The sequence below is a fragment of the Diceros bicornis genome, chromosome 15 (genome assembly GCF_020826845.1).
Source record: "Diceros bicornis minor isolate mBicDic1 chromosome 15, mDicBic1.mat.cur, whole genome shotgun sequence".
NCBI lineage: Eukaryota > Metazoa > Chordata > Mammalia > Perissodactyla > Rhinocerotidae > Diceros > Diceros bicornis.
The window spans coordinates 24,784,224-24,810,627 of record NC_080754.1 but is presented as its reverse complement, the minus strand read 5'-3'; the positions used below and the strand labels follow the sequence as shown (position 1 = coordinate 24,810,627).

At 45.5% G+C, this 26,404-nt stretch overlaps 1 protein-coding gene across 1 annotated transcript in view; it reads left to right on the top strand.

The window, feature by feature from the left end:
• MYLK (myosin light chain kinase) overlaps positions 1-26,404 on the top strand; it is a 268,738-nt gene that overhangs the window by 115,827 nt on the left and 126,507 nt on the right. The window contains exon 3 of the mRNA XM_058555934.1: positions 14,847-15,054. Within this exon, the coding sequence (XP_058411917.1) occupies positions 14,847-15,054 (208 nt within the window). The remainder of the gene's footprint in view (positions 1-14,846; positions 15,055-26,404) is intronic.

Sequence of the window (26,404 nt, the reverse complement as noted above, 5' to 3'; positions counted from 1 at the left end):
ATATTTTTTTCCGCTTTAGAAATAAATACTACCTACTTAGAGATGAGCCCTGTCCCCAGTACCCAATCTGCGGGTGTGTTTAGAGAACTAGGCCCTCTTGTGGCCAGGGGGCAGGAGCAGCAGTGGCCTGAGCCCTGAGTGGTGTTAGGGGTCTTTGCCTTAGAGCAGGCCTGGGGGAATCACACGGGTGAGGGTCCCCTTGTTCCATGGGTCCCTCAGGTGACCCAGCTGGGCAGTCAGAGCTGAGAATTCTGACTGCCGCAGCCTGCCTTCGTGGCTTGCACATCTAATCTCGTGGCAGACCCTGCCAGGGGCAGCAAAATCAGTTCAAAAGAAGCTGAGGGCCAAGGCAGCACTGGGTTTTTCCACTTCTCCCTGTCTGGCCAAAGGAAGGGAAAAACACCAACCTTGGAAGTGGGACCCTGGCCCTGGACCTAGCTGGGAGGCTCTTGATAGAAAGCGGCTTTGGAATCAATACTGCTCTCACACTGGCATCCTGCCGCTGAGGGTGAAGGGCTCTGGGGCCCCAGGCATGCCCGTTCCTTCTGGGCTGCAGATTGGCCTGGCTCCGCTTGGCTTCTGGGGCAAGAACACCTGACCTGCTCACGCTGTGGCGGCCCCAGTGTCCGTGAAGTGGCTGCTGTGGGAAGTTGTTGCTGAGAGGCAGGAGTGTTGCCAGAATTCCCAGAGTGTAGGGGCTCCCTGAGATGGTGAGTGGTGGTGGGAGAAGGAGTGAAGATTTTCTAGGTGAAAGTGGACTCTGTGGGGGCATAAGAGGTTTACAGATCCTTCCAGTACCCACCTTAAGCTGACCCTTTTTTACAGCACAAAGTATGAACCAGGCCATCTTCTCAGGCGCCCCTACGGTCTCTCCCAATAGCCTGTTCCCCAGAAGGCACCCACAGGACCATTCTTCCCTATAAATTGCTTCTCCCTGCACTTCCTGACCCTCCCCTTGGGACTGACACCCACCTGTTCTTACCTCTTCCCCATTCCTCGGGCCTGGAGATGACTATAGCCGACTTGCTTAATTCAGCAAAGGCCTTACTTAGGGTGACCCTGGTGCCTGCCAGCACATCCACTCATTTTAACAGCTGCTCAGGCTGCATCTGGAATTCTCTGAGCTGGGTGGTCTGAGCAGTTGCCCACACTGAGGCTGAGGCCAAGCCCTGCCTACAGCTCCCTCGACCAGATTAGTAAGGAGAGCTTTTATCTAACAGTGACATTTAATTTCTTACAGTTCTCTGAGAGCAGATGCCCAGGCTTTTTGCAGACTGCCTGTTTACCCGCCTCCCTTGATTAGGGATATTCTAGGAGGTGGGGAGAAGGGCACTCTGGGCTACAAAGCTCCCAACACAGGAGACCCTCAAGCTTCTCTTGTAGCAGTCTGGGAAATGGGCTGGTTTTGGGTCCTCCCACCACCAGCCAGGGGTTGGTCAGGCTGAAGCAGGCTCTGCTGACTCTGCTCACAAGGCTGGGGGAGTGAGGAGGTACCCTAGCCTTCTGGCAAGTAACTATAGTGCTGTTTGTGGGGCAGGCCTGCGCTGGGGATGAAGATGCTCGGTGCCAGCTCAGCTGGGCCCCAGCCCCCATGGATCCCTGAGGATCACATAGTTGAAAGGGACGTTTGCAGAAGTGGGGAAAGGAAAGTTTGAGTTTTGTTTTTACTAAATAACTGGGCAGCTTTTCCCTCCATTTTTCCAGATACTTCTTCAGAAAAGACATTTCAATGGCTTGGACTGGGAAGTCTAAATCTACTTTAAATGTGTTTTGAACTAGGACTCAAACCCTTTGATGTTCCCCTGCCCCCAACACGGCCACCAGCAAACACCTCGATAAGCACTGCACGCACAGGCTAGCTCACAAGAGGACCTTATTGGAGGGTCGTTGGCATTTGTTTCTTCTCTCTTTCCTGCGTCCCCTGGGGCCCTGCCCTAAGATTTGTGGACAATAGCTTGTGCAGAGCTGCACTGCATGGAACTGGCAGGAACAATACATCAGGCGGAAGTAGCAGAGGAGAGCTGCTCTGGTTAAACTGGAACCGTCTGTGGAGAGAGATTGGGAGAAGTGGAGAGAGCCCCAGTGCTCCTCCCAGGCTGTGCTGGCACTGCCCTAGCCTGGAATCCATCTCAGTTCACAAGTCACCTCCCCGTGGGCCCATCCCAGCACGGGGTCCATGAGGGGCTGCTATAGGGTTGGCAGAGCTACTGGGAACCATCTCGTTTCTGGTCAAACTTGAATGGCTGGTTCTGACAAATGCAGCCCTCTCAGTCACTCCAGCCCCTTGGGGCAGAGCGCTGTCTGGGGAGGTGGCATGGGTTCCTACTCAGCTCACAGCAACACTGTCCCCACCCTCCTCCGTGCTCCCGCAGTCTTCCGCACACGCCTCTTTTGCAGCACTAACTATGTGCTCTGGTCGATTGCGTGCTCCTGTCAGCCACAGACTGGGAGTCACTCCCTGGTGGAGAACCTGCTGTCTTCATATTTCCTGGCCCAGAGAGGAGGCCTGTGTGGCAGGAGTACAGTGGGCAAGGAGAGAGTGGGGAGAGAAAGAGGCAGGGGCTGGGTCTCCTAGGACCTTGTGAGCCCCAGTAATTGGATTTTATTCTTAGTGCAATGAGAAGCCATTGGAAAATTGTAAAATAGAGATGTGACTTTGGTCTAATTTACATTTTTTCAAACTTCTGTTTCTTGATTTTAACACTTAACTTTTAAAGCTATTGTGCTAAAGGCAATGTAGCATTTGGCAAGGAGATAAATATATGGATAATTGAAACAAAACAGAGTTCAGAAATAGATCCACATATATATGGCTCATTGATTTTTTTATTATGTAAAATATATATAGCATAAAAATGGCCATTTTAACCATGTTTAAGTGTACAGTTCAATGGCATTAAGTACATTCACATTGTTGTGCAACCATCACCACCACTCATTTCCCAAACTTTTTCATCTTATAAAACTGAAATTCTGTACCCATTAAACAATAATTCCCCATTTTCCCCTCCTCCCAGCCTCTGGCAACCAGCATTCTACTTTCTTTGAATTTGACTACACTAGGTACCTCATGTAAGTGGAATCATACAGTATTTGACCTTTTGTGTCTGGCTTATCTTACTCAGCATGATGTCTTCAAGGTTCATCCATGTTGTAGCATGTGTCAGAATTTCCTTCCTTTTTAAGGCTGAATAATATTCCATTGTATATATATGTCACATTTTGTTTATCTATTCATCCATCCATGGACACTTGGGTTGCCTCCCCCCTTTGGCTATTGTGAATAATGCTGCTATGAACATTGATGTACAAATATCTGTTCAAGTCCCTGCTTTCAATTCTTTTGGGTTTATACCTAGAAGTGGAATTGCTGGATCTTGTGGTAATTCTATGTTTAACTTTTTGAGGAAATGCCATACTGTTTTCCACAGCAGCTGCACCATTTTACATTCTCACCAGCAGTGCACAGGGATTCCAGTTTCTCCACGTCCTTGCCAACACTTGTTATTTTCTGTTTTCTTTTTTATAATAACTATCCTTAAAATGAGTTTGATTAAATGATAAAAAGGAAATGAAAACTTATAAACCTATGAAGACAGATGAATGGGAGAGAGACAATAGCAGATGAGAGATGTCAACAAATTGATGGATAATGGAAAGTGAATAGATGATTGGCTGACTTGGGTTTCAGCTTTCTGTGTTGTGCTAAGCCTATGGTTAGGGGAGTGGGCAATAAGAAAAAGTAAGCCTGCGTGTGCCAGAAAATTCCTGAAAAGGCTGAGTAGTTGAAGGCATCAAGTACTTTCAAAGCCTAGGTTGTGGAGTGAAGCTGAAAACTGGAGGATTGATTAAAAGTCTAATAAGGAGCAGTTAGGCCCCAGATCCCCGCCCATACTCCATGTGCCAGGCCACTGCTCCTCCCCGACACCCTAAAAGATGGAAGGTTCTCTGTGGAGTGACTGAACCTGACCAACTCTCAACTCTGGAACACAAGGCACAGGTGAAGGCAGGGGTGAGGTATGTACATGTACCCAAAAGGGAGAGAGGCTAAGTGAAAGTCAGCATATTGAAATAAGATCCCTCATGGCCTTCCCTCACTCAGACTCCTAAATGCTAGTAGACAGACTTAATTACTGTGTCCCCATCACCACCACCAAAGCAGGAAATTAGAAGGTTCCACTTTGCAGAAACTGATCATCTCAAGAGAAAAGATCCACAGCTATTGATAGTTGAGGGTTTTTACCCATTCACTCTACTGGGAGGTCCAACAAGTTGACAAGGCCCCACCTATTCTATATACATGGACTTGTTTATTTCTTCATTCATATATATGAAAAATCAGTGAAAGATCCTCTGATGTCCAAGGGAAGCCTCTGTTATGAAAGAGACAAAAAGAACCAGAAAAGGAACTAGGTAGAAATAGAGACGACAGAAAACAGAAAACTTCAAAGAAATTTTATCTCACCTCAGAGATAAGATGTTGCTTCCATTGAATAAGAAGAGATTATTCAAAACAGTTTTGAAAAACTGAAAAAGAAAGGGTTTTTGGAAGTTAACGATAGCCAAAATAATAACTTCAACAGATTGGTTGGAAGATAGAGCTGAGGAAATCTCCTGGAAGGAACAAAAAGATGGAAGTGGAAAATAAATGAGAAAAGAAATGTGGAAAGTCAGTCTAGCAGAGCTAATGTCCAATTCATAGGAGTTCCATAAAGAGAACATAGAAAAAAACAGTGGAGAGAGAATGTCAAAACGCAAAAATTCCTCAAAATTTAAAGATATGCATTGCCAATAGTGAAAAGACCTACTATCAAGGATCCAACGTGATGAGTGAACAAAGACCCACACCAAAGCAAATCATCATGAAATTTTAGACTATCAGGGATAAAGAGAAGATTCTAAAAGTTTAAAAGGAACACACACACACACACACGCACACACACAAACCAGGTCATAGATGCAGGATCAGCATGGCATACCTCTCAACAGTAACACTGGATGCCAGAAGCATTGCCTTCAAATGCCATGAAGCAATACTCTCAAAATTCTGAAGAAAAAAAGATTTCCATCTAGAATTCCATTCTTAGACGAAATGTAAGTTGAGTATAAAGTTAGAATATTGACACTTTCAGAAATGCCAGGTTTAAAAATTTTACCCTTCTATGCATTCATTCTTAAGAACCCACTGGAGGAGATTTTCAACCAAAATGGTGGCATACACCAAGAAATTTCCAAGAGGATAGTGAAGGAATGTCCCAGGACCACTATGCATCAAGCCTAGGAAGCATCCACTTTAGATTGGAGGAGGATGACAGAATGTTCCAGAAGGATATCTCCCAAGGAGAAAAAAATAAAAGCAACTGATGACTTAATTATCAGTTTGACCATCACTGAGAAGAATTTTAAGGTTCTCTTGAGAAGCTGGGGTTCCTAAAAATACTAAGCATACCGAAAGTATGACAGTTATTAACTCCAGGAAAAATGAAAAGTTCAAGAAATTTAATTGTAATATACTGTGGAGCTTGGCAGTGAGCAAAGTTAAAACGAGACAAACATTTTACATTGACACAAAAATTGTGATGTAGTTACTAGAGGTAAGGGGAAGTGTTTATGTGTGGGAAGATTTGAGAGTAAAAGCTCATATTCTGTACAGAGAAGTTAAAATATAATGCCTAAAATTAAAAAGAATAAGGTAGTAGTTGTGTAAGGCTGTTGTTTAGAAATATGGAAAAAAATATCAGAAGAAATGGCTAAAAGACTTGAGGATGATTGCCTCAAGGCAGTGGAAATTGGGAGTGGGAGGGGCAGAGCAGAGGCCTGCTTTTTTTTTTTTGTTATGACTTATGGTACCAATTGACATTTTGACCATGTACATGTATTGTCTTGTTGAGAATAAAAACATTTTAAGAAAACACGTTGGATTGTGTTTTTCAACCTGGTGGTCAGCCAGACACTGACGTGGTACAAGGAGCAACTTTTGACTCCTTATCTGGCATGTTCTCCGTGCAGGTCAGGATGCCTTTGGGCATCTGGGGCCTGGGGAGGACATTCTGCCCATGGCTGCTCTCTGCCCCTTGTGCCAGGTATTTTCCGACAGCATCACAGAGACGTTCTCCTGGCCGTGTTGATGCAGGTGGCATGAAAGGCCTTGCTGCCAAAGCCCCACCTGCTCACCCCACCCTCCTGGCCTGCCACCTGGGAGAGTCAGAGCGGAATGCACACTTTGTGTGGTGACATGCATGTGGAGCAGGTGTTGTTCAGAGGGGCAGCCTGGAGAGACCAAAAAGCAGAAATCAAGCCAAGGGGGCCAAGTCGAGATGTTCCTGGGATGTTGGGACCCTCGGGTCACTTTTGCCCCCCTCTGCTTTTGAACAGAATTCCCTCATGTTCTCAGTGAGTCCTCATAGGACAGGACATTCCCGGTACAATCTGTGGCCAGTTTCAGAGTCTCGTGGCATCTGAGCTCTGCTATTTGAGGAGTCAGGAGACATTGCCAAATGGTCTGTGTGTTGTTTGGGAAGCAGCCCTCTGTTCCATCCCTTCTGCCAGTGAAGTATGTCTCTCTCTCTCCAGGTCCAACCATGACTGGCAAGGAACTCCAGATTTATTACCCTAGATTTATTTCCTTCCCGACACTCACCCATGCCCTTGAAATTCCAGGGCTGCATTAGTCAGTGAGGCAGAAATCAAGGGGATGGTCTCTGTCTCAAAGGCGCACATGGTTTTACAAGAGTGTAATGACAGTGCAGGCAAAACTTCACCCTGGATGTTTGTTTTAAAATATGCTTTGTGATGTTGCATAAAAACAAAGATCACTTTTCAAATGGGGTTTACTCTTTAAATGAAAATAATAAGCCAGTTCAGCTAAGGCAGAAGGTATTCTCAGTTACAGTGTTAGGTTTTTATCGAATTCTGAGTGTGATGCCTTGAGGTTGTCTATAAGAATGTGAGTTGTGTAAGAAGAGGCCCAACAAGCCTGGAAGTTCACAAGTACTGATATTTCTTAGGGCACAAACAATTTCACACCATTAACAAAGCCGGGAGCTAAACGGATTCTAGGGTACCTTATTGTAAAGAATCATTGGCTTTGAAGAAAAGAAGACAGGGAGGATATAAGCTTTAGACTTTAGTGCTGTTGTACATGTGCTATCTCATTTGATCATAAACTTTTCCATGGAAGTGGATACTGGTATCACCCCATCTTATAGTTGTGTAAACTGAGGGCCAGAGAAGTTAAGTAACTTGCTCAAGGTCAGGCAGCTGGTGATTGATGCAGCCAACATCCACACACAGGTCTGTCTGATTCCAGAGGCCATATGCCTTTTCGAATTAGTCAGGACTCTTGTTTGCAAGTGACAGAAACCAACTCCAGCTGGGTCAAGCAAAAAAGATATATTGTCTCATATAACTAACTGAGTGGATCCTGAGTCCACCACGGCTCCATCAGGAGTGCCTCCATCTCTTCTCTTCCTCACTGTGTATGTGATGTCCAGTTCTGCAGATGGCTTCCTCCTCTTGAGTGGGGCACGAAAATTGGGAGGGTGGGGATGGGAGAGAATGGATGGCTGTAGACAGCTTCAGGCTTACATCTTCCCAGCTTGGGATCTCTGTGAAAAGGGACAGCTATTGTCTCCCTTCACTCTAATTTAAAATTTCAGGGAAGAACTCTGATTGGCTAGCTTAGATCATATGACTGTTTTTGGAGCCCAAGCACTTCGGCCAGGAGGCAGCTGACTGATTGCATCCCCACAGACTCACCTGTGGTGGGTGGAGGGGGAGAGAACTGTTCCTCAGAGGAGGGGTGTGTGGCTTACACTGGGAAAGGTGGGAAGGAGATCCTGAGCAAATCAAACAAAACTAAGCCACAGCACTAATTTGTTAAGCCTCTACAATGCCATATGCCTCTTATTAATATTTTAATATATCAGAGAGTGTATCTCAACTTGGTAGCAGAAACGGGAGAGTGAGCTCCCCGGCCAGCCTCACTAGCTGGGGGTCCCGTGTCCTTGGAAGCCATCGAGAGAGGGAGTAAAGCCGGAAGCCCAGGGCTTTACGTAGAGCGTTTCCCAGTAAGGCTGTAATCGTGCAGCCATCCCAGAGGGACTGGGAGGTCAAACAGAAGGACACTTGTTTTTATGTGAAAACGACGAATTTGGAGGAACTAGGAAAGGCTCAATGTGAGGAGTTCCCAATTACACTTAGAATTCTGTTTCTGTGTTGGACGGCTTCAGAGGGTTTTAGGTGCTGTATCATTAAAAGGAAATCAAATCAAAAAGTTGCATGCATTGGTAAGCTTGATCTAGATAAGGAAATAGATTTTTTTTGAAAGGTTCAGAAGGGCCTGAGGTGTAACCCCAGGCTGCCAAACTATAACCCGCCTTGTGCTCTCAGTGGAAGAAACAAGAAGTTCTCAGACTTGTGGATATGAGGGTGCAGCGGTGTCTGTGACTTGGGCCACAGGAAAAGAAAACTTGTCATAGAAAGTGAGAGTGGCTGATCACAGAGAGAGCCTTTCAGCGTCTGTCCCTGGAGCCCCATGTGGCTTTTGCTGGGCCAGTTTGAGGAATGGCTCTTTGCATTCTGATTTTATTTGTTCTCACTGTTTCACAACTTGTACTAGGGACAGGGAGCATCTAGCAGTTTAAGCCTCTCGCTAATTGCTGTTTTTAGCTGGTATGATCTCTTCCTGTTGGGTTCTGTGGGTTCAGCTAAGGCTTTTGACTGTTGGGCAACGGATTATTCAAAGCCTTAATTAAGTGCCTGCCTGTCCACGGGGCCGTGCGCCAGTTGCTGACACAGACACAAGCCCCTGAGCTTGGTCATGCCGTGCCTATGGCTCACCCTTCACTCCTCACCTTCATAATATACCCATGATGTAAGCTTTGTAGACATTTTTTGTGGTCCAATTTGTTTTGGGGTGTTAATGTTTTCATTTTCCCTTCTGTGCATCATATCCATTTATTACCTGGGTGAGCTTATGCTTGGAGATGGGACAGAGGATTCTTCTTCAACTACTTTCTCAGCACTATTGGTTTATTTCCTATTATTTTTCAGTTTTAAAATCACCAGCCCTGTTCTAATCACTTATCATAGGAGAATTTATTTATTATTGAAGAAGCTGCCTTAAAACAGGGTAAGAAGTTCAGAGTAATGTGCTACAGTCAGGCAGGCAGTTACGAGCATGTAGACAGTCGAGTTACAGAATCAGCTTTGTCCGGCTTGGGGGAGACGTCATCTGACGGGTTTCCTTAATGTCCACTCCTCCAGGCTCAGCCTTTCCCAGCATCGATTCAATTACTCAGCAAGATTCAAATAAATACTTATTGCCGACCCCTCAAGTCTTTTGTTTCCGGCCCTAGGATTTCTCAGCTCGTTGCTCACATCTCCTTTGTGTATCTTCCCAACTCCCAGCGTCCTGCTGGGCCGTCTATTTTCACCCTGGCCTCGGAGCAGTCCTGGTTTCTCTCCTCTTGGTCTCCCTCCATCCCTGATGTGGGCAGAGCCTCAGTTGCGTCTCCTGCCCAGACCTGGCTGATAAGTCGGCCACCGCGGCTATGTACTGCAGCTGTGGGCTTGCAGCGTGCATACAGGGACAGGCCTGCCCAGAAACAAAACAATTGTAGGAGACCATCAAAAACAGCAAAATCACCCCCATTCTACCTCTCTCTGAGCTAAAAAGAAGGCAAATGTGTTGCTCTGGGTCTTGCAGGGGTTGTGGGGACAGAGAACCTGCCACTGCTCTGGGCTTAGCCTGTGGTAGCCTGTCCTGGGCACCTTGGAGTCAACTGAAAGCCCTACACACACGTGAGAGAAAAATCAAGAGACTTAGTGCCCTTAAGAATGTCTCACTTTTAGTCATTAAGTAAATCTCAAGAGGGCACCAGATTCTGAAGAACTGTCTCTCAAGTAAGGCAGGTAGGTGTAACAGGAGCTGAGCCACTGCCCACCTGCAGCCCAGCCTCCTCCTCATCATCCAACACACGCAGAAGGAGCCCCTATTCCTTTTAAAGGCCTTTTGAGGTCGTAAAGGTTTTTGAGGACATTTTATGGAGCTGGAACACAGCTTTACTATTTTAAATTATTATGGGGGTTATGGTTACTATATCTTTATTTTTATGACAAGTTTTTGGTTATGCCCTTGATTTATTTGATCCTGGGCTTTTGTTCAAAAACACAACCTGCAATTAAATGTGGTTACTGTGGCAAAAATATGATTCTCCTTAGAATGACCCTCTTTGGGGCCGTTTCCAAAAACCCATTATGGTGAAAAGTCAGGGCTGTTCACGTTCATGAGCGTTTCTCCTTGTGGTCACTTGGTTTTCCCATATGGAGGATTAGAAGGGACTAAGGCTGTGGGTTGGACCCAGAGCAGACTGGAGGGAGAGGAAAGAATCTTCCCCCAGAAGCTAAGTGGGTCACTATTTAGAGGCATACTACTTCAGAGATGAAAGCAGCCTTACTTATCAAGAGCTGTTTTCTCTTCAATGAAAGAAAGGAACTGCAACCTGAAGGGGCTAGGAAACCAAGCCAGGCTTTTACGTTGTCCTCTCTTTACCACACTGACTCTCCTACGGCTGTCTTGGGCACACACGTGGCACCAATCCTGTCTGTCTTAGACTGTTAGGATATTGTAACAGAAATACCATAGACTGGGTGGCATAAACAACAGAAATTTATTTCTCACAGTTCTAGTGGCTGGGAAATCCAAAATCAAGGCACCAGCAGATTCAATGTCTGGTAAGGTCCCACTTCCTGGTTCATAGATAGCTGTCTTTTCTCTGTGCCCTCACATGGTGGAAGGGCCAAAGGAGCTCTCTGGGGTTTATAAAAAGGGATTTTATAAGGGCACTAATCCCATTCATGAGGGCTCCACCCTCATGACCTAAGCACCTCCTTGGTGGTTAAGTGTCAACGCATGGATTTTGGAGGGACACAAACATTCAGTCTATAGCACTGTCCTACTGTTACTCCGAGGGAACAGCTCAAGACTTGCTTATGGTGCAACCATATCTTTTGTGAACCCTTTGATTTTTTCCCAAAGTGGGGAGCAGATATGGCTTTAACCTGAAAGAGATGTAGCGTCTGTTAGAGATAGGCACTTATCAATGCGTTGGGTTCTATAGTATTTGTCTCAGCAAAAACGTGAATTTACAATGAGGCACAGAGAGATAATCACTCAACTCAGAGACCAAAACTGTGGTCCCGGATCTGCCACTTAATCTGCCCTGTGAGATCACTGGCCAGTCATCCACTTCTCCAGGCCTATCTCCCCAGCTCTCTGGGCTTAATAATATGGTTGGCTTTGTGTGCTGTCACAGTCGCTGTTGGGCCCCACCCAGACCCCTTCAGCAGGCCAGTACACCCATTCCCAGCTGCCCTGAGTGTTGGCTGAGGATTCGCAGATAGGGTTCCCTGAATCCCTATGTCAGGTTCTGCTTCTGGGGCACCCAACCCAAGACACCTCCCTCATAGTGTTGCAAGAATCAAATAAGATTCTGTATGTGGGGGCCCTCTGAAAACTAAAGTATCAATAGATATTTACTGTGGTCTTGGGCCTGGCTGCAAAAATCCCCGCCGAGGCTTCTTGGCTGAAGGCCTGTGATGAAGGCACATAAGGCACCGGGGAGGGCAGGGCAGGGCTTTGTCATGCATCCCAAGGACATGAACCAAGGCTTCTCTTCCTTCCTCCCTAGGAGCCCAGGATAGTGGGAAGACAGTAAAAACTGGTTTACTTGAAGTTGAGTAGTTTTTAGGTAATGTTAGGTAGTGGTTAAACAAGTTTTTCCCATATTGAGAGGGCAAGAATGGGAGCTGCAGATCATGCAAACCTTGGAACTGAGCAAGGTCATGGAAATTCCTGCCTCTGCTTCAGATGCGAGGTGCTACCAAAGTCCCACTGCAAACTGCAACTTTGTAAGAGGTACCAGTTTCAGCATATTAAAAACCCCTGGATATTTATTTTGACAGGGTGTTTCAGAGGTGAATTTGGGGGAGGGAGTTATATGTATGTATGTAGAGAATTAGAGGAAAATTGAAAGAGAAAGAAGGATCCAAGGTTTGGAACACTTGCAATGCCCCGTAGTTAATCATTGATGCCTCAGGGCCTGATGGGCCACCGGGGTTGACGCTGCACAGGGGGCCAGAGGACTTGCTAATGGAATGCTAACGATGCCTTTGGTGCAGTTAATGATTATCTCCTCCCAGCTCCAGTGCTTCGCACTGCCTTCTCTGAAGCTGACAGAAAGCTGCCTGATCACCTTCTGGAGGTCAGGCTCCCCCTGCCTAACAGGATGGAGGAGAAGATAATGATGATTTGCAAATTCACTGCATGACCAGACTCCCAAGGGGCTTCCTTCTGTAGGAAAGAGTTTCTTTCCTTAGTTGCTTCCTGAAAACATGCTGTAACAGAAAAGAATATTGCTTGGACAGAGTAATTGTTGTCTGATGTTCCTTTGCGTGACCCTTTGTGCCAAGATAGGGCCACAAGATGATGTGCTTTTATATGGGGACATGACATTGGTCACCTTCAAACATGCGTAGTGTTTATTTGTATAGCACTTTTATTTCCATTGCCAGATTTAAGTACCCTAAGGGCCTCAATAAATTAATGAATGTTTGTGCTATACATTCGTTATACAGACACACTAATATAAAAGGAACACATTTTTTATTAGAAATTTTTTTCTGTTTTACAAAGGCCAGGCATGTTGTTTGCAGAAATATCAGAAAATAATAGTTAAGGAAAAGGAAAAGGAGACCCAGAGACAACCACTGTCAATACTTTGTTTCATGTTATAGGAGATGTGAGAGCTTATCTGTCCAAATGAACATGGTCCCCTCCAACACAGCAGCCTGAGAGAGGACCCGTGTGCTCAGTGAGGCTGCAGGGTCTTCAGACAGTGTTGTCCTGCTTGTGGGGGGAGTGACTTCAGAATCTAAGCATTCCCTCAGGGATAGTCAATCTCTGTCATGGGTAGAGTGTAAATTTTGATAGGAAAGGAATTTTTTTGTTTCCAGAAATTGTAAATAAGATGGGGAATATTGATTCGGGGTTTTGATTTGCTTTTGTTTCTTTTTCATCGAAGTCTGTCTACAGAGTAGTGAGATGGGGAGGCAGGCCTTGTGAGATTCCTGAACTGGCACTGAGCGGGGAGACTGTGGAATAACCTAAGAGGGGATTGTCCACTTTGGGGATTTTCTCTGTGATTCAAGGCTTCCTTCCCCAGGAAGACATCTGCATCCTGGCTATTGAGAAATGGGTCTAAGGATGAGTTGGGGCTGGACACCTGGGAGGAAAGAGGGCACAGTCCAAGGACGACTCCTGCCGCGTGTACACAGGTCTTTCTTCCCTTAGGATGCTCAGGGAATTAGATGTGTTTGGACGCCCAGGCGCATGCACATGCTACTTCATTTCCACCTTTCTCCCACATGCTGATGTAGCATCCTCTCTGACAGTGCAGGGGGTGTGAGGAGGATTATTGCTGTAGGTCACTGAAGGTTTTCTTTGTAAATGCAACCTGGGGTCATGCAGCAAATTTTGGTTATGCTTCACCCTCTCTTGTCTTGGAGTAGATACATGGATAAAAGTTGTTGCCACCACCATTGTGTAACACAAACAACTTCTTTCTCAGGAGGCTTCTGTGATGTCTTCTGTGCGTTTTCCAGTGCTAAAATCCCCCAGTTCTGGGTCCCAGCCTGTGTGTTGATGGGCCAGCCTGAGCCCTGCTCCTCCAAAGAGGAGGCCATTCTGAAGGGCCTGTTGAGTTTTGGGGGCTTGAGGGCCCTTGGGGAACTTTCTTTCTCTGACATTCAAGGTGATTTATTTTCTTAGAATTTCTCTCTCTCTGCATTTTCCCCTCTTTTGGGAAATATCTTCTCTCTGAACAAGTTGCTAGCAGGCTCAGATGCATCAGGTACTTAGAAAAGTGTTTAACACTTAGCACTCAACAGATGTTAGTTGCTAACTATCATCCAAGAAAGAGCTGTCTAGAGCCGCACTGCTGGATAAAAACTTCAAGCAAGGTACATAGGTAGTTGTAACTTTTCTAATAGCCACATTAAAAACTTAAAAAGAAACAGGTGAAATTAATTTTAACAATATATTTTATTTAACCCATGTCAAAAATAGTATCTTTTCAACATGTAATCAATATTTTTAAATTATCAAGGTATTTTATATTCTTTTTTTTATACTAAGTCTTCAAAACCCAATGTATGATTTACACTTACAGTGCAACTCAATTAAGACTAGCCACATTTCAAGTGCTCCATCGCCAGGTGTGGTTAGTGGCTGCCATACCCGGCAGCTTAGGTCTAGAACCTTGCTACTCAAGGTGAGTTCTAGGGACCAGCAACATCAGCATCATCTGAGAGCTTGTCACAACTGCAGAATCTCAGGCCCCACCTAAGAACTATAGAAGCAGACTCTGCATTTTAACAAGTGATTCATTTGCATGTTAGAGTGGGAAGCACTGGTCTAGAATCCCCATGCTCAGTCCCTACCTCTGATTTAATTGGTCCAATGTAGGGCCTGGGCGCTAGTATTTTTTAAACCTCCTCCTGGTAATTCTAATATGCAACCAGGCTTCAGAGTCACGTGTGTAGTGGGCTCTGGAGCTAGGATGCCTGACTCTGCCACTTTCTACCTTCAAGGCTTCAGGAAATCTACCAAAACTCTCTGCGCCTCAATTTCCTCATCTCTAAAATGGAAATGAATGTGGTATTTACTTCACGGGATGTTATGAGGATTAAATGAGTTAACACATGTGAAACACTCAGAATAATACCTGGCACATAGGAAGTTCTCCTTAAATATAAGCTCTCCTCCTTTCTTCTTTTCCTTAAAGGTCCGGGGTTACCCAGAGCCCCAAGTGACGTGGCACAGAAACGGGCAACCCATCACCAGTGGCGGCCGCTTCCTGCTGGATTGTGGTATCCGGGGGACTTTCAGCCTTGTGATTCATGCTGTCCGTGAGGAGGACAAGGGAAAGTATACCTGTGAAGCCACCAATGGTAGTGGTGCCCGCCAGGTGACAGTGGAGTTGACGGTAGAAGGTGAGTCCCAGGAGGCGAGAGCCCTGGTAGGAGATGAGCCATCAGTTTCCCCGAGGCCTGCAGCTCCTGCTTCAGCCCTCTCTTGGGAGAGGAACCCACAAGAGAAAGCACACCCATCCCTGAACTCCAGACCTTTTAATCTGATGGGAGAGATGGTCCCTGCGAAAAAGGGAGGGATCCCAGCAGACAATATTTGTCAAACTGCAATCACCTCCTTTCCTGCTCCAGCCTTCCCATGGCTTCCCCTTATTGAGACGGAGACCAGACTCCTTATCATAGCCTTACAAGTCTTGCCCTGTCTGACCCCTGCCTGGCTCTCCAGACCCATCTCCTACCACTCCTCGCCTGCTCGCTCCACTGTGGTCACACTGGCCCTCTGCTCTTTTTTGAGCAAAGTCTCAGGGCCTTCTCCTGCTGTTCCCTGTCTAAAGGAAGAGCTCTTTCCGCAGCCTTTCACCTGACCCAGCCCCTCACTCCCTTCAGATCTCTGCTTAAACGTCCCCTCCTTTGAGAACCCTTTGTGACCACCCCATCCTCATGACTCTCCATCCTCTCACTCCACCCAAATTTTTTCTTCAAGGGCTCGTCACTGCGTCACGTTTTATGATCTCCTCCTTCCCCCACAATTAAATGGAAGCTGTAGGAGGAGAGGGACTTTATGTCGTTTACTGCCGTATCTCCAGCATCTAGAAAACTTCCTGGCACATGATAGATACTGAAATATTTGGAGAATGAATGAACAGTGTTTATCATCATCATTATAAATACATACCTATTAGAAAAAATTTTGTAAAACTCAGAAAAATATATACGAGATAAACACACCAAATGTGTCAAAACTGATTAGTTATTTTGTCCTTTTTTTTTTCTTTGTACTTAAAAAAATTCTAGGGGCTGGCCTGGTGGCGCAAGCGGTTAAGTGCATGCGCTCCGCTTCGGCAGCCCAGGGTTCGCGGGTTCAGATCCCGGGCGCACACCGGTGCACCGCTTGTCACGCCATGCTGTGGCGGCGTCCCATATAAAGTAGAGGAAGATGGGTACAGATCAGCTCAGGGCCGATCTTCCTTGGCAAAAAGGAGGAGGATCGGCACCGGATGTTAGCTCAAGGCTGATCTTCCTCACAAAAAAATAAATAAAAAATAAGGGATTTAAAAAAAAATTCTATTAATTTTATTAACTTGAAAACTTCCAGGAGAAATATTTGACTGTGAGTAAATTGTTTCTTTTGCTGCTAGTGTATCCCCCGCATGCTGAAGCTGCTCCACTGATGAGGATATCTCCAGTTCAGGCCACTGGCTGCTGCTTAAAGGCCCGATGTCTGAAAGGACATGGGGTTTTATCAGACTCTCAGAAGTATGACAAGGTTCCCTCAACCCTTCCAGGCCTTTCTAAGAGCTTATAAACCAGGAGCTCAGACTCACTTTCTCCTGTCTCAGAAGACAGTCCTCCCAACCTGGTTTTCAGGGGACACTGTGTATGAGGATTAAGATAGCCAGGGAAGGTTCCGGAAGGGGGCGAGGTGCACCTGGGCCAATGTTTTCCCTATTTCTTTACATCATGGAAGGACAGACATATGCATAGTTTAGATGCTTTCGCCAAATTCTTTAACTGAGTAAGTCACTCATTTTAATGACCTTCAAGTGCCTGTGGGCTAGAGCATACCAGATGGAATGGGGCCCCCAGTCAGAGTCTCTGGATGGCCCTCATCTCTGCCAATTCTGGTGCTATGCTTTCCCCTACATTATGCACTTTTCAATGCCCAAACTTTGAATTGAGGCCCCCAAATAAAAATTACTTTATCCCCTTGTATTAGTCGGCTCAGGCTGCCATAACTAAATACTACAGACTGCATGGCTTAAACAACAGAAATTTATTTTCTCACAGTTCTGGAGGCTGGAAGTCCAAGATCAAAGTCCAGCAGAATTTGGTTTCTGGTGAAGGCTCTCTTTCTGCCTTGCAGATACCCACTTTTCGCTGTGTCCTCACATTATGGCAGAGAGAGACAGAGAGACAGAGAGACAGAGAGACAAGGAGGGAGGGTGGGAGAGAGTGCACTCCAGTATCTCTTCCTCTTCTTAAAAGGGCACTGCCCTGTTGGCTAAGGCCCCATCCTTGTGACCTCATTTAAACTTTATCACCTCCTCATAGGCCCTGTCTCCAAATACAGTCACACTGGGGGTTAGGGCTTCAACATATGCATTTGAGTGGGGACACAAAAATTCAGCCTATAACACCCCTTTTCTGATTTTCTGCTTGGAGCTGGGGAAATGGAGAATTATGAGTCAGAGGTCTAAGGTCCTGGTCCCAACTTTTGCCATCAGATGTGTGACTTTAAACCTCTGAACCTCTGTTTCTGCAGAAAGAAGGGTTTGAATTCAGTGGTCTCTACAGCCTGGGCTAGCCCTAATTTTCTATGATCCATTTTAAAGGAATAGAGTGGGTTAGGAGTGCGGGGAGGTATATAAAACCCCAGTACTATGCAACCTTTTTCTCGATTCCCATTGTTGAGGAAGTTAGATCTGATGTCTCAACTAAGCAGGAAAAAGTTTAGTAGGTCATGGTACTTGGGGCAAGGGCAGGAGACAAGACAGGAGAGCTATAGGGGAATGATGCTTCTGCATCAAAGGCCAGTTGCAGCTGATGTGTGGTTTGGGACCACCCCATAGACCATAGGCCTGGAAGGATCCACTCTGGTCCCTTCTGCCGTGGATAAGTTGTTGACGGTGCCAGGCTAGCCCAAACTCTTAAAAAGATGATCTAGCAGCCCACCTGCCTTCTTGCCAACTTTCTGTGCTGTGCTTCTTACTTATGCTTCTTACTTGGGAAGAGCAGAGGTCCTGGAATTAAGAGTGTAATTCCTGTGTGGAGCCTTTTGACCCCCTAGTGGTCAAGTTTAGAAGGCAGTGTTGTCAAACCGTCTTGGATTTCAGCTTCACCAATTTCTAACTATGGGGAAATTCACCTTTCAGAGCCTTATTTCCTCTTCTGTAAACTGGAGCTGATGGCTGCCCCAAGGGGTTGGGTAAGGATCCGCGCAGCACTGGCAAAGAGTAGGCACCCAGTAAATGGCGGCCTTGTCATGTTTGAACCTGGGATTCTCATCCTGAGAACTACTTCCAGAGGGAAATCCTTGCATGGAGAGTAGTGGAGAAAGCTTCCTCATCTGATTTCCAGTTTGGTAACCAGGGCCAAGAAACATGCCACATCCTCCGTGACAAGAAGCACCCCAACGACAGGACCATTCATGACCTTGTGCAGCAGGATGCGACCCTTGTCTGAGCCCTGGAAAAGCTCTCTGTAGCCAGCTGGACACTCCCCCACCCCTAGAGGGCTCAGAGGTCAGTCAGAGATGCTTGGTGCAGAGCAGGGAGGAGACTTGGTGCTCGCCCTCCGGGGGCTTTCTCTCCACTGGAGGGGCCCCAGGCCTGGTTTCTAGCACAGCACTGTCCATAGAAATATAATATGAGCCACATATGTAATCTTAAGTTATCTAGTAGCCATGTTAAAAAAAACAGGTGAAATCAATTTTAATAAAATATTTTACTTAACCCAGTATATCCAAGATACTATTGTTTCAACATATAATCAATATAAAAATTATTAATGAGGTATTTTACATTCTTCCACATTTGAGGTATATTTTACACTTACAGCACATCTCAGTTCAGTCTAGCCTTATTTCAAGACTTCAGTGACCACGTGTGGCTAATGCCTACCGTATTGGACAGCAGAGCTCTAGAATCTCCCATTTGAATAGGGATAAACAAGGCTTACCCAGAAAAAAGAAGAGAACCCACATGTGTGAACAAGGTTACGAGTAGTCCTGGGCCATCACATACACAGGATGAGCCAGGGGTATGGGATGGAGTGAGGGGTGGGGCTGAAATGACAGATGTAGGGCCGGCCCCGTGGCTTAGTGGTTAAGTGCGCGCGCTCTGCTGCTGGCAGCCCGGGTTCGGATCCTGGGCCTGCACTGACGCGCTGCTTCTCCGGCCATGCTGAGGCCGCGTCCCACATACAGCAACTAGAAAGATGTGCAGCTATGACATACAACTATCTACTGGGGCTTTGGAGGAAAATAAACAAATAAATAAAAATTTAAAAAAAAATTGAAAAAGAAATGACAGATGTGCCCCAGACTTGTGGTCTGTCTGAGAAGGCCCGGTGTGTTTCACGGACCAGAGTGTCACTTCAGTCATTTCAAGTAATAGAGGGTTAATTTTAAGGACATGAGCTCAGGAGCCCAGGAAAGTCAAACCGGCAGGCCCAGAGGAGATCCAGGTCTCAGGATTCTCATACTCATCTTACGAGATTGTTTAATGCAAACACAGGGAGAGGCACACAGGTCACCTGAGGAATCTTGTTAAAATGCAGATTCTGATTCTGTAGGTCTGGAGTGGGGCCCAAGGGCCAGCAGTTATAACCAGCCCCCAGGTGATGCTCAGGCCACTGATCCACAGAGCACACTGTGAGGAGCAAAGAAGAATTCAGTTACAGGTGTGATACAGATTTAGCGTAGAATAGTAGTTCTCAGATGTGAGCAGGCATCAGAATCACCTGGAAGGCTTCTGAAACCACAGTCTGCTAGGCTCTGCCCCAGAGTTTCTGATTTAGCAGGTCTGGGATGGGCTCAGGAATCTTCATTTCTAATAAGTTTCCTAGTGATGCTGATACTGCTGCATACTGGGACCAGTACTTTGAGAACCAGTGGGCTAGCGCTTATACCTGCTGTGTTAGGGTTCTCAGAAACAGAACAATAGATTGTACGTATAGAGAGAATTCATTACAAGGAATTGGCTCACATGATTATGAAAGCTGACAAGTCCCAAGATCTGCAGTCAGCAAGCTGGAGACTCAAGAGAGCTGATGGTGTGGTGTAAGTCCAAAGGCTGGAAGGCTCAAGACCCAGGAAGAGTTGATGTTTCAGTCTGAGTCAAAGGCAGGGGAAAGAACCTAGGTCCCAGCTTGAAGGCAGTCAGGCAGGAGGAATTCCCCTTTATTTGAGGGAGGGTCAGGCTTTTTGTTTTAGTCAGGTCTTCAACCGATTGGATGAGGCCCACCCACATTAGGGAGGGTGACCTGCTTTACTCAGTCTTTCGATTTAAATGTTAATCTCATCCAAAAACACCCTCACAGAAACACCCAGAATAATGTTGGACCAAATATCTAGGTACCTTGTGGCTCAGTCAAATTGACACACAGAATTAACCATCACAGGGGCCGGCCCCGTGGCGTAGCGGTTAAGTGCATGTGCTCCGCTGCTGGTGGCCCGGGTTCGGATCCCGGGTGCACACCGATGCACCGCTTGTTGGCCCATGCTGTGGCGGTATCCCATATAAAGTGGAGGAAGAAGGGCATGGATGTTAGCCCAAGGCCAGTCTTCCTCAGCAAAAAAGAGAAGAATTTGCACGGATGTTAGCTCAGGGCTGATCTTCCTCACACAAAAAAAATTAAAAATAAAGAATTAACCATCACACCTACTAAATACTTGACTATAATATTCCTGAATTCCTTCATGGAATCTGATTAACGCATCTCTTGTTTTTGAGCTGTCTACTAGGAATATCAACTAAGTAACAGAGATGCTGTAAGAGTTAGCAGTGGGTACATGATATGGACTGGAAAGGCAGAATGGGAACATGTGCACACAAATTGTGAGAAAGCAGCAACAAAGCCAAGAAAGGATGTGTAGAGAACCAGGTATAATATAATCATAGCTAACTCGCATTCAGCCCTTACTCTGTGTTGCTGGCAAGATTGGGATTGGTCATCCTTAGGACAGGTGCCACCACCTGGTGGTCTAGTCTGCAGTGATACGGGGTGGGATAGTGACCATATAACATGGCTGCCAGGTGGTTGTCCTTCTGCAGGCCCGTGGTCACAGCAGGTGTCATTAGGGTGACCATGTATCCCAATTTATGCCTGCTCTGCCAATGTAATTATAAATAGAGCCTCTTTCAAGAGTCCCAGTTTGGATAATAATTTACATGGTTATCCTAGCCATGATTGACGTGTCTGGTGCACTGGGTAGTGAGTAAAGCTTTAAAGGGGATGTTGAGAAATAGAGGATTATTCTAGGGGAAGAGGAGTAGCGAGAGCAACAGTTTCAGAGGAAGTGGAAAAACTTATTTTCATCTCTGAAAAATAAATTCCAAGCCGTTAACCACTGCATAAGAATGCAATGAACAGGTTTTTTTTAAATAACTTTAAAAATAATGAATATGTACTCACTGGGGAATAGATTTGGCCAGGGGCTCCCTCCTCTTGGGGAGTTTTCTTTGAAATAAATAAATAGGAGGGGCAAAAACCTAGTTTCCCCCTCCTTTCTGAATCCAGCCTTAGCCATCACTCTCTCTTCTCTATTAAGTAGCATGTCCTTCATGCACATTCCTCCTCTTCTGCCTCCATTCCTGGAGTTCTTTCCCCACCTACACCTCCTCCTGTAGGTGATGGGTTCTTCAGCTGTCCACTTTGGTCTCTGTTAAAAAGTGAAGACGTGTCCTCTCATCCTAGAATGCCTCCCACGAGCAAAGAGTGAATCCCTCCATCCGTTGCTCCCTTCACCTCTCTGCTCCTTTCTGTGTCAGGCACTGGACATAGAGCAGAGCAAATCAGACAGGGTCCCTTTGAGTGTACCTTCTACTGGGAAAGAGAGACTATAAATAAGTAGTAAATATAACTTTGTAGTAGAATTAAGTGCCCCCTGACTATGTGTGAGAGAGAGGGCCAGGTGTCAGGCTGCCTAGAATGTGACAGCAGAAGGGAGAGTGACTCTCTGTCATGGGATTTAAGGGAAAAGAGTGGCCCTAGGAACTCAAAGTTAAGTGAGGGACAAGGGGCTGGAGTGTTTATCCACCGTTTCCACATCTGTCATTACTTGAGGGCTTCTTCCTGAGGCGTTAACTCTCCATCACCTTGGCTTGCCCGAAGTGTGACCTGAGTCTGCTCCTGAGACCAGAAATAAGCCCCCAGACAAAGAGTTATGGGGTCTTTTGTAGACATATTTTAGGATGAGAAACAGCAAGAAAGTTGGTGGAGCCAGAGCAGAGTGAGGGAAAGGGGAGTGAAGATATGTCTCGAGAGGCAGGCAGGAATGGGACCACGTAGGGCCTTTAGATCCTGGTGATGGGAAGACATTGGAGGGTGTCAGGGAGGAAAATGACATGGTTTGATTTAGGCAAAGAATCTCACTGAAGTGGAGGGAGTTGCCATTGATCTCCTCTCTTTAAGCATCAATTTCCTGGAAATTGGCTGAGAAACAGTTGTTTCCATGTAGAAAGCATTTCCCAGATCCAAACGAGAGGGATCAGTGTGCTGGATCTTTTAACAGCATGTTGGCCAGTGAAATGATAGAAAGTTAGCTTACCTCTGTCCCTCACCTCCATTTCTCTTGTTTGGCTTTTGTTCCTTTATCCCAGAAAGATATGGATTTTCTTCTGCTCTTCCGTTGACTGCATCATTGGCCCAGTGGGATGCCAAGAGCTGTTGGTCTTTGCTTTGCTTTTTAGTTGCCTCTGTTCAAAGCAAGGCCTGGGCTCATGCTGTCTGCCTGGCTCTCTTCTTCCAGAAGGTTGGCCTCCTGCCCATCACCTCCCCGCCCCCAGCCATTGCTCAATACTGCAGCTTCTGCTCTCTATACCCCATGAAACCACTGTCATGCAAACCAAGACTCCCTGACCATGTAAGAGAGAGAGGACCAGGTGGCAGGCTGCCTAGAATGTGGCAGCAGAAGGGAGAATGACCCCATGTTGTGGGATTTAAGGGAGAAGAGTGGCCCTAGTGACCGCTAGTCCAGCTACATTGATGCCGCTGTCACCAGCATTCTTGGGTGGTTTTGAATTCATAGGAGATGCTCCTGTGCAATCTTTTTTACCATTACCATTTTTAAGGGACAGATTTTTTTAGGTCCCTTTTATTTTCACATTGGATTGGATTGATGACGTTATGTATTTTGAGCCCATGTCTATTTATATCGGCCAAGTTTTAAGTTATTGTAGTCCTCAAGACAGTCTGTCATGATTCTCCTTTTGTTTTTTGTTCTCTTATTTCTTTTGGACTATCTTCTTTTCTGTAACTCGCCTACCTTCTTACAGACCTGTAATTATATTTCCCATTTATATGCTTTATAACTCTTCTCAATCCGTAACACTCTCAGATGACCCTTCTTTTTTTAGGGGCACGTGCCCTATTTTGTTTTAATCCAGTCAGAATCTTAAAATGCTCTGAGTTTTTACCCTTTTCTGTCTTGTCACAGTTAACAGTATAAATATGATAGAGGTGAAAATTATTCTTTTTGCCTCACTAGTCTCTTTGCTGTGCAATAGTTCTGTCAAGCCTGCCTTGGCAGAAGCCTCGCTTATTTGCTGGACAGAAGAGGTAGATGACAAATTACTTGTCCTCATTCTGTTCTTGAAGGATGATTGCCAAATCCCCTTCACCTTGACTCCCTTCCCTCCTTTACTTTCACCTTCCACTTTGCCTTTACCTCTTTTTCCCTCCAAAATATACACCAGCACCCTGGCTGGCCCAGCTCTGATTTTTACTGTTGGTGCTGCCATCTTTTCTTCCCATCTCTTGTTCCTCCACCCCCTTCTCCCATCTCCACCCTCAGCCCTTTCCCAGTTGCTCATAGTTCCAGTGTCACTTCATTTACCAAAGTTAGCACCAACATGCTAACTTTGTCCTGGGCTCGAAGAGCAACAAGACTTGGTTATTACCCTCAAGAGACTGACTTTCTTGACCTCATATTTCATTATTATATTACAATTAAGATTCAACATCAGGATGTGTTTAAGAAGTGCTGACTTTGTTTGGTTCTGTGCAGGAGACAAACTACTTTGTCAGATCCTTTCTGCAAGAACTCGCTTGGTCAAATAAGACCTAGACACATTAAAAGCTAATTAAAAGCACAACTCCAGTCATAAGGTAGCATGGGTTTATTTGCCAAACGATCGGCACATCAGCTCTGTAAACCAGAGGAGGACAAGACCTCTGGAGGCTGAAATGGTCTGTGATGTCTTCTTGGAGGAGGGATTTGGGCTAGTTCTGGAGGAACAAGTCAGATTTGGAGAGCAGACTGTGATACAGATGATAGGGGTGGGAGGAAAGTGGAGAGAGTTAGGGCTTGGGGTGGAGGGTGGGGTGAGTAGACAGGTAGTAGCAGAGAGTAGTGGAAAATAAAACTAAAGAACAGGTTGGGAGGAGACTGTAGAAGGTCTGAAGCACAAGGCCAGGCAGTTTTTAGAGTCAATCCATTCCAGAGTATGAGCGGACTGGATTCTGCCCATTAATCTTGCTTTTCCGTTTTCATACTGCATGTAGCTCTCTGGATAAACTGTTTCCCTTAGCCACAGCCATAAGGACATGCTATGTGGTTACTTTTGCATCATGAATCTTTTTAACTTTACCTTTATTTTTCAGAGCGCATGGGTTTATTAAAGTGTTCTGATCACAGTTTTTTCATGTGTTCCATTAGTCTCTGATACACCATTATTGTGCATGATCCCCAACAAAAATGGGTTGTTTATTAGTACAATAAATTTCTCCAAAACCATGCTTAAGATAGCCTTCCCATACACTGCACTTGCCCATTGGTGGCTTCTGATCAGACACCTGTACTGCAGACGGCAGCCAGATGACTGCTGCTACATCAGAAGGGGGGAGTGGCTCAAACAGGATGTAAATTTTTCTTTGTTTCCTTCCTGATAAATTGATACAAAATCAGCCCTTATGACTTAAATACTAAAGGGAATACCTGCTACTTGGTTTAGTGCTGTTTGGAGAATCACGATGGGAAGTGGCTCTAGAGAAGTGAGCTGGGCTGTCTGGGAGTCTCGGCCTCTGAAAGAAGATTCTAAAGGAAATAAGTTATTTTCTCTCTGCAGAGTATCTCAGTTTCTCTTTAGAGTACTTGTTTAAGACAATCGAGAGATCACTGGTCACAATTTATTGAACTATTCCCCCCTCCAAAACAAAACTTCGTGTCACTATTCCTCTGAACTCGTTGGGTAGGATATATGACTGCCTTATCCATGAATGACCAGGAAATAGTTTTTCTTCTCAGCGGTGGATATTTTATTTCAGTCGCCTGAGGAAGAGTTGATTCTTCAGTGCGTCAATTTCCTGGAGCCTCAAACAGAACTCCTGAAATGTCTACTTGGCTCCCCGGGATGACCTCCTCAGCCTCTGTGGAAGGCCGTACTTGTTATTGAGTGTCCCAGCATAAAAATAATGTACATGTGTACATTCCAGCCAGAGTGAACTGTAACAGTGAACTCCAAAGCCCCCTGCCTGAGTAGGGACTGTCGAATGAACAGTTTGTATAAGATGAGATCCCTGTTCATACAATAACAGGCAGCCCCTGGCAGAGGACCATTAACATTTATGGTTAGGACTTTGGTGGCCCCGGGAAGACACAGCTGAAACCTTGACAGGTGACAACCCACATGTCCTTGGGAAGGAGGGCAGCCAGGCCACCTCAATCATCCTCAAGTGTTCCCTCCCCTCCCATTCCCCAGTCAGTCATCACATCCTGCTGTGCCATCTCCCATGCAGTTCTCATTTGTCGCCACTGCCACCATCCTGTCCTGGCTGCCGTCATCTCTTTCCTGTTGGACAAATTCCCAACTAGTCTCTCCAGTTCCACTGTACCCCACTCTAATCTCCACCTTGTTGTTCAAAATATCTTTTAAAAAAATTCAGGTGGGATTTTATCACTCCCTCTCTTGGAATCCTCCAGTGATCTACTGTTGCCTTTAAACTGAAACTTACAACCTTCAACAGACCCTGCGACATGTCCTCTCTCCCATATCTGAAGCACTTTGCCTTTCTCTTGAGGCTCATATTTTATTCAAGCTTTTACTATACACATCAGTGTATTTGTTGAAGCTCTGTCTAATGCCTTTTGCATAATAGAGACTGAACAGTATTTTAGTAAAGGTGGGGATCTCAAAGATCCCATCTCATAAAACAGAAAATTGTTTTCACAGTACACTTACAGTCTTTTTTTTTTTTCATTTTCTCTACTTAAGTGGTCTGTAACTTGTCTTGCTATGTTATCTTCTTTTAAGGCTATTTCTTTCTTCCTTTTTTATGTAACATGTTTGCTCTGTTATGTTCACACTACTTTTTTTTTTTACTATATTATTATTTTTCTTTTTTTCTCTCTTTATTGAGCTGTAATTGACATATAACATTGCTAACACTACTTTTTAGCCTTTTTATTTTTTAATAATTTTTATTTATTTATTTATTTTTCCCCCAAAGCCCCAGTAGATAGTTGTATGTCATAGCTGCACATCCTTCTAGTTGCTGCATGTGGGATGAGGCCTCAGCATGGCCAGAGAAGCGG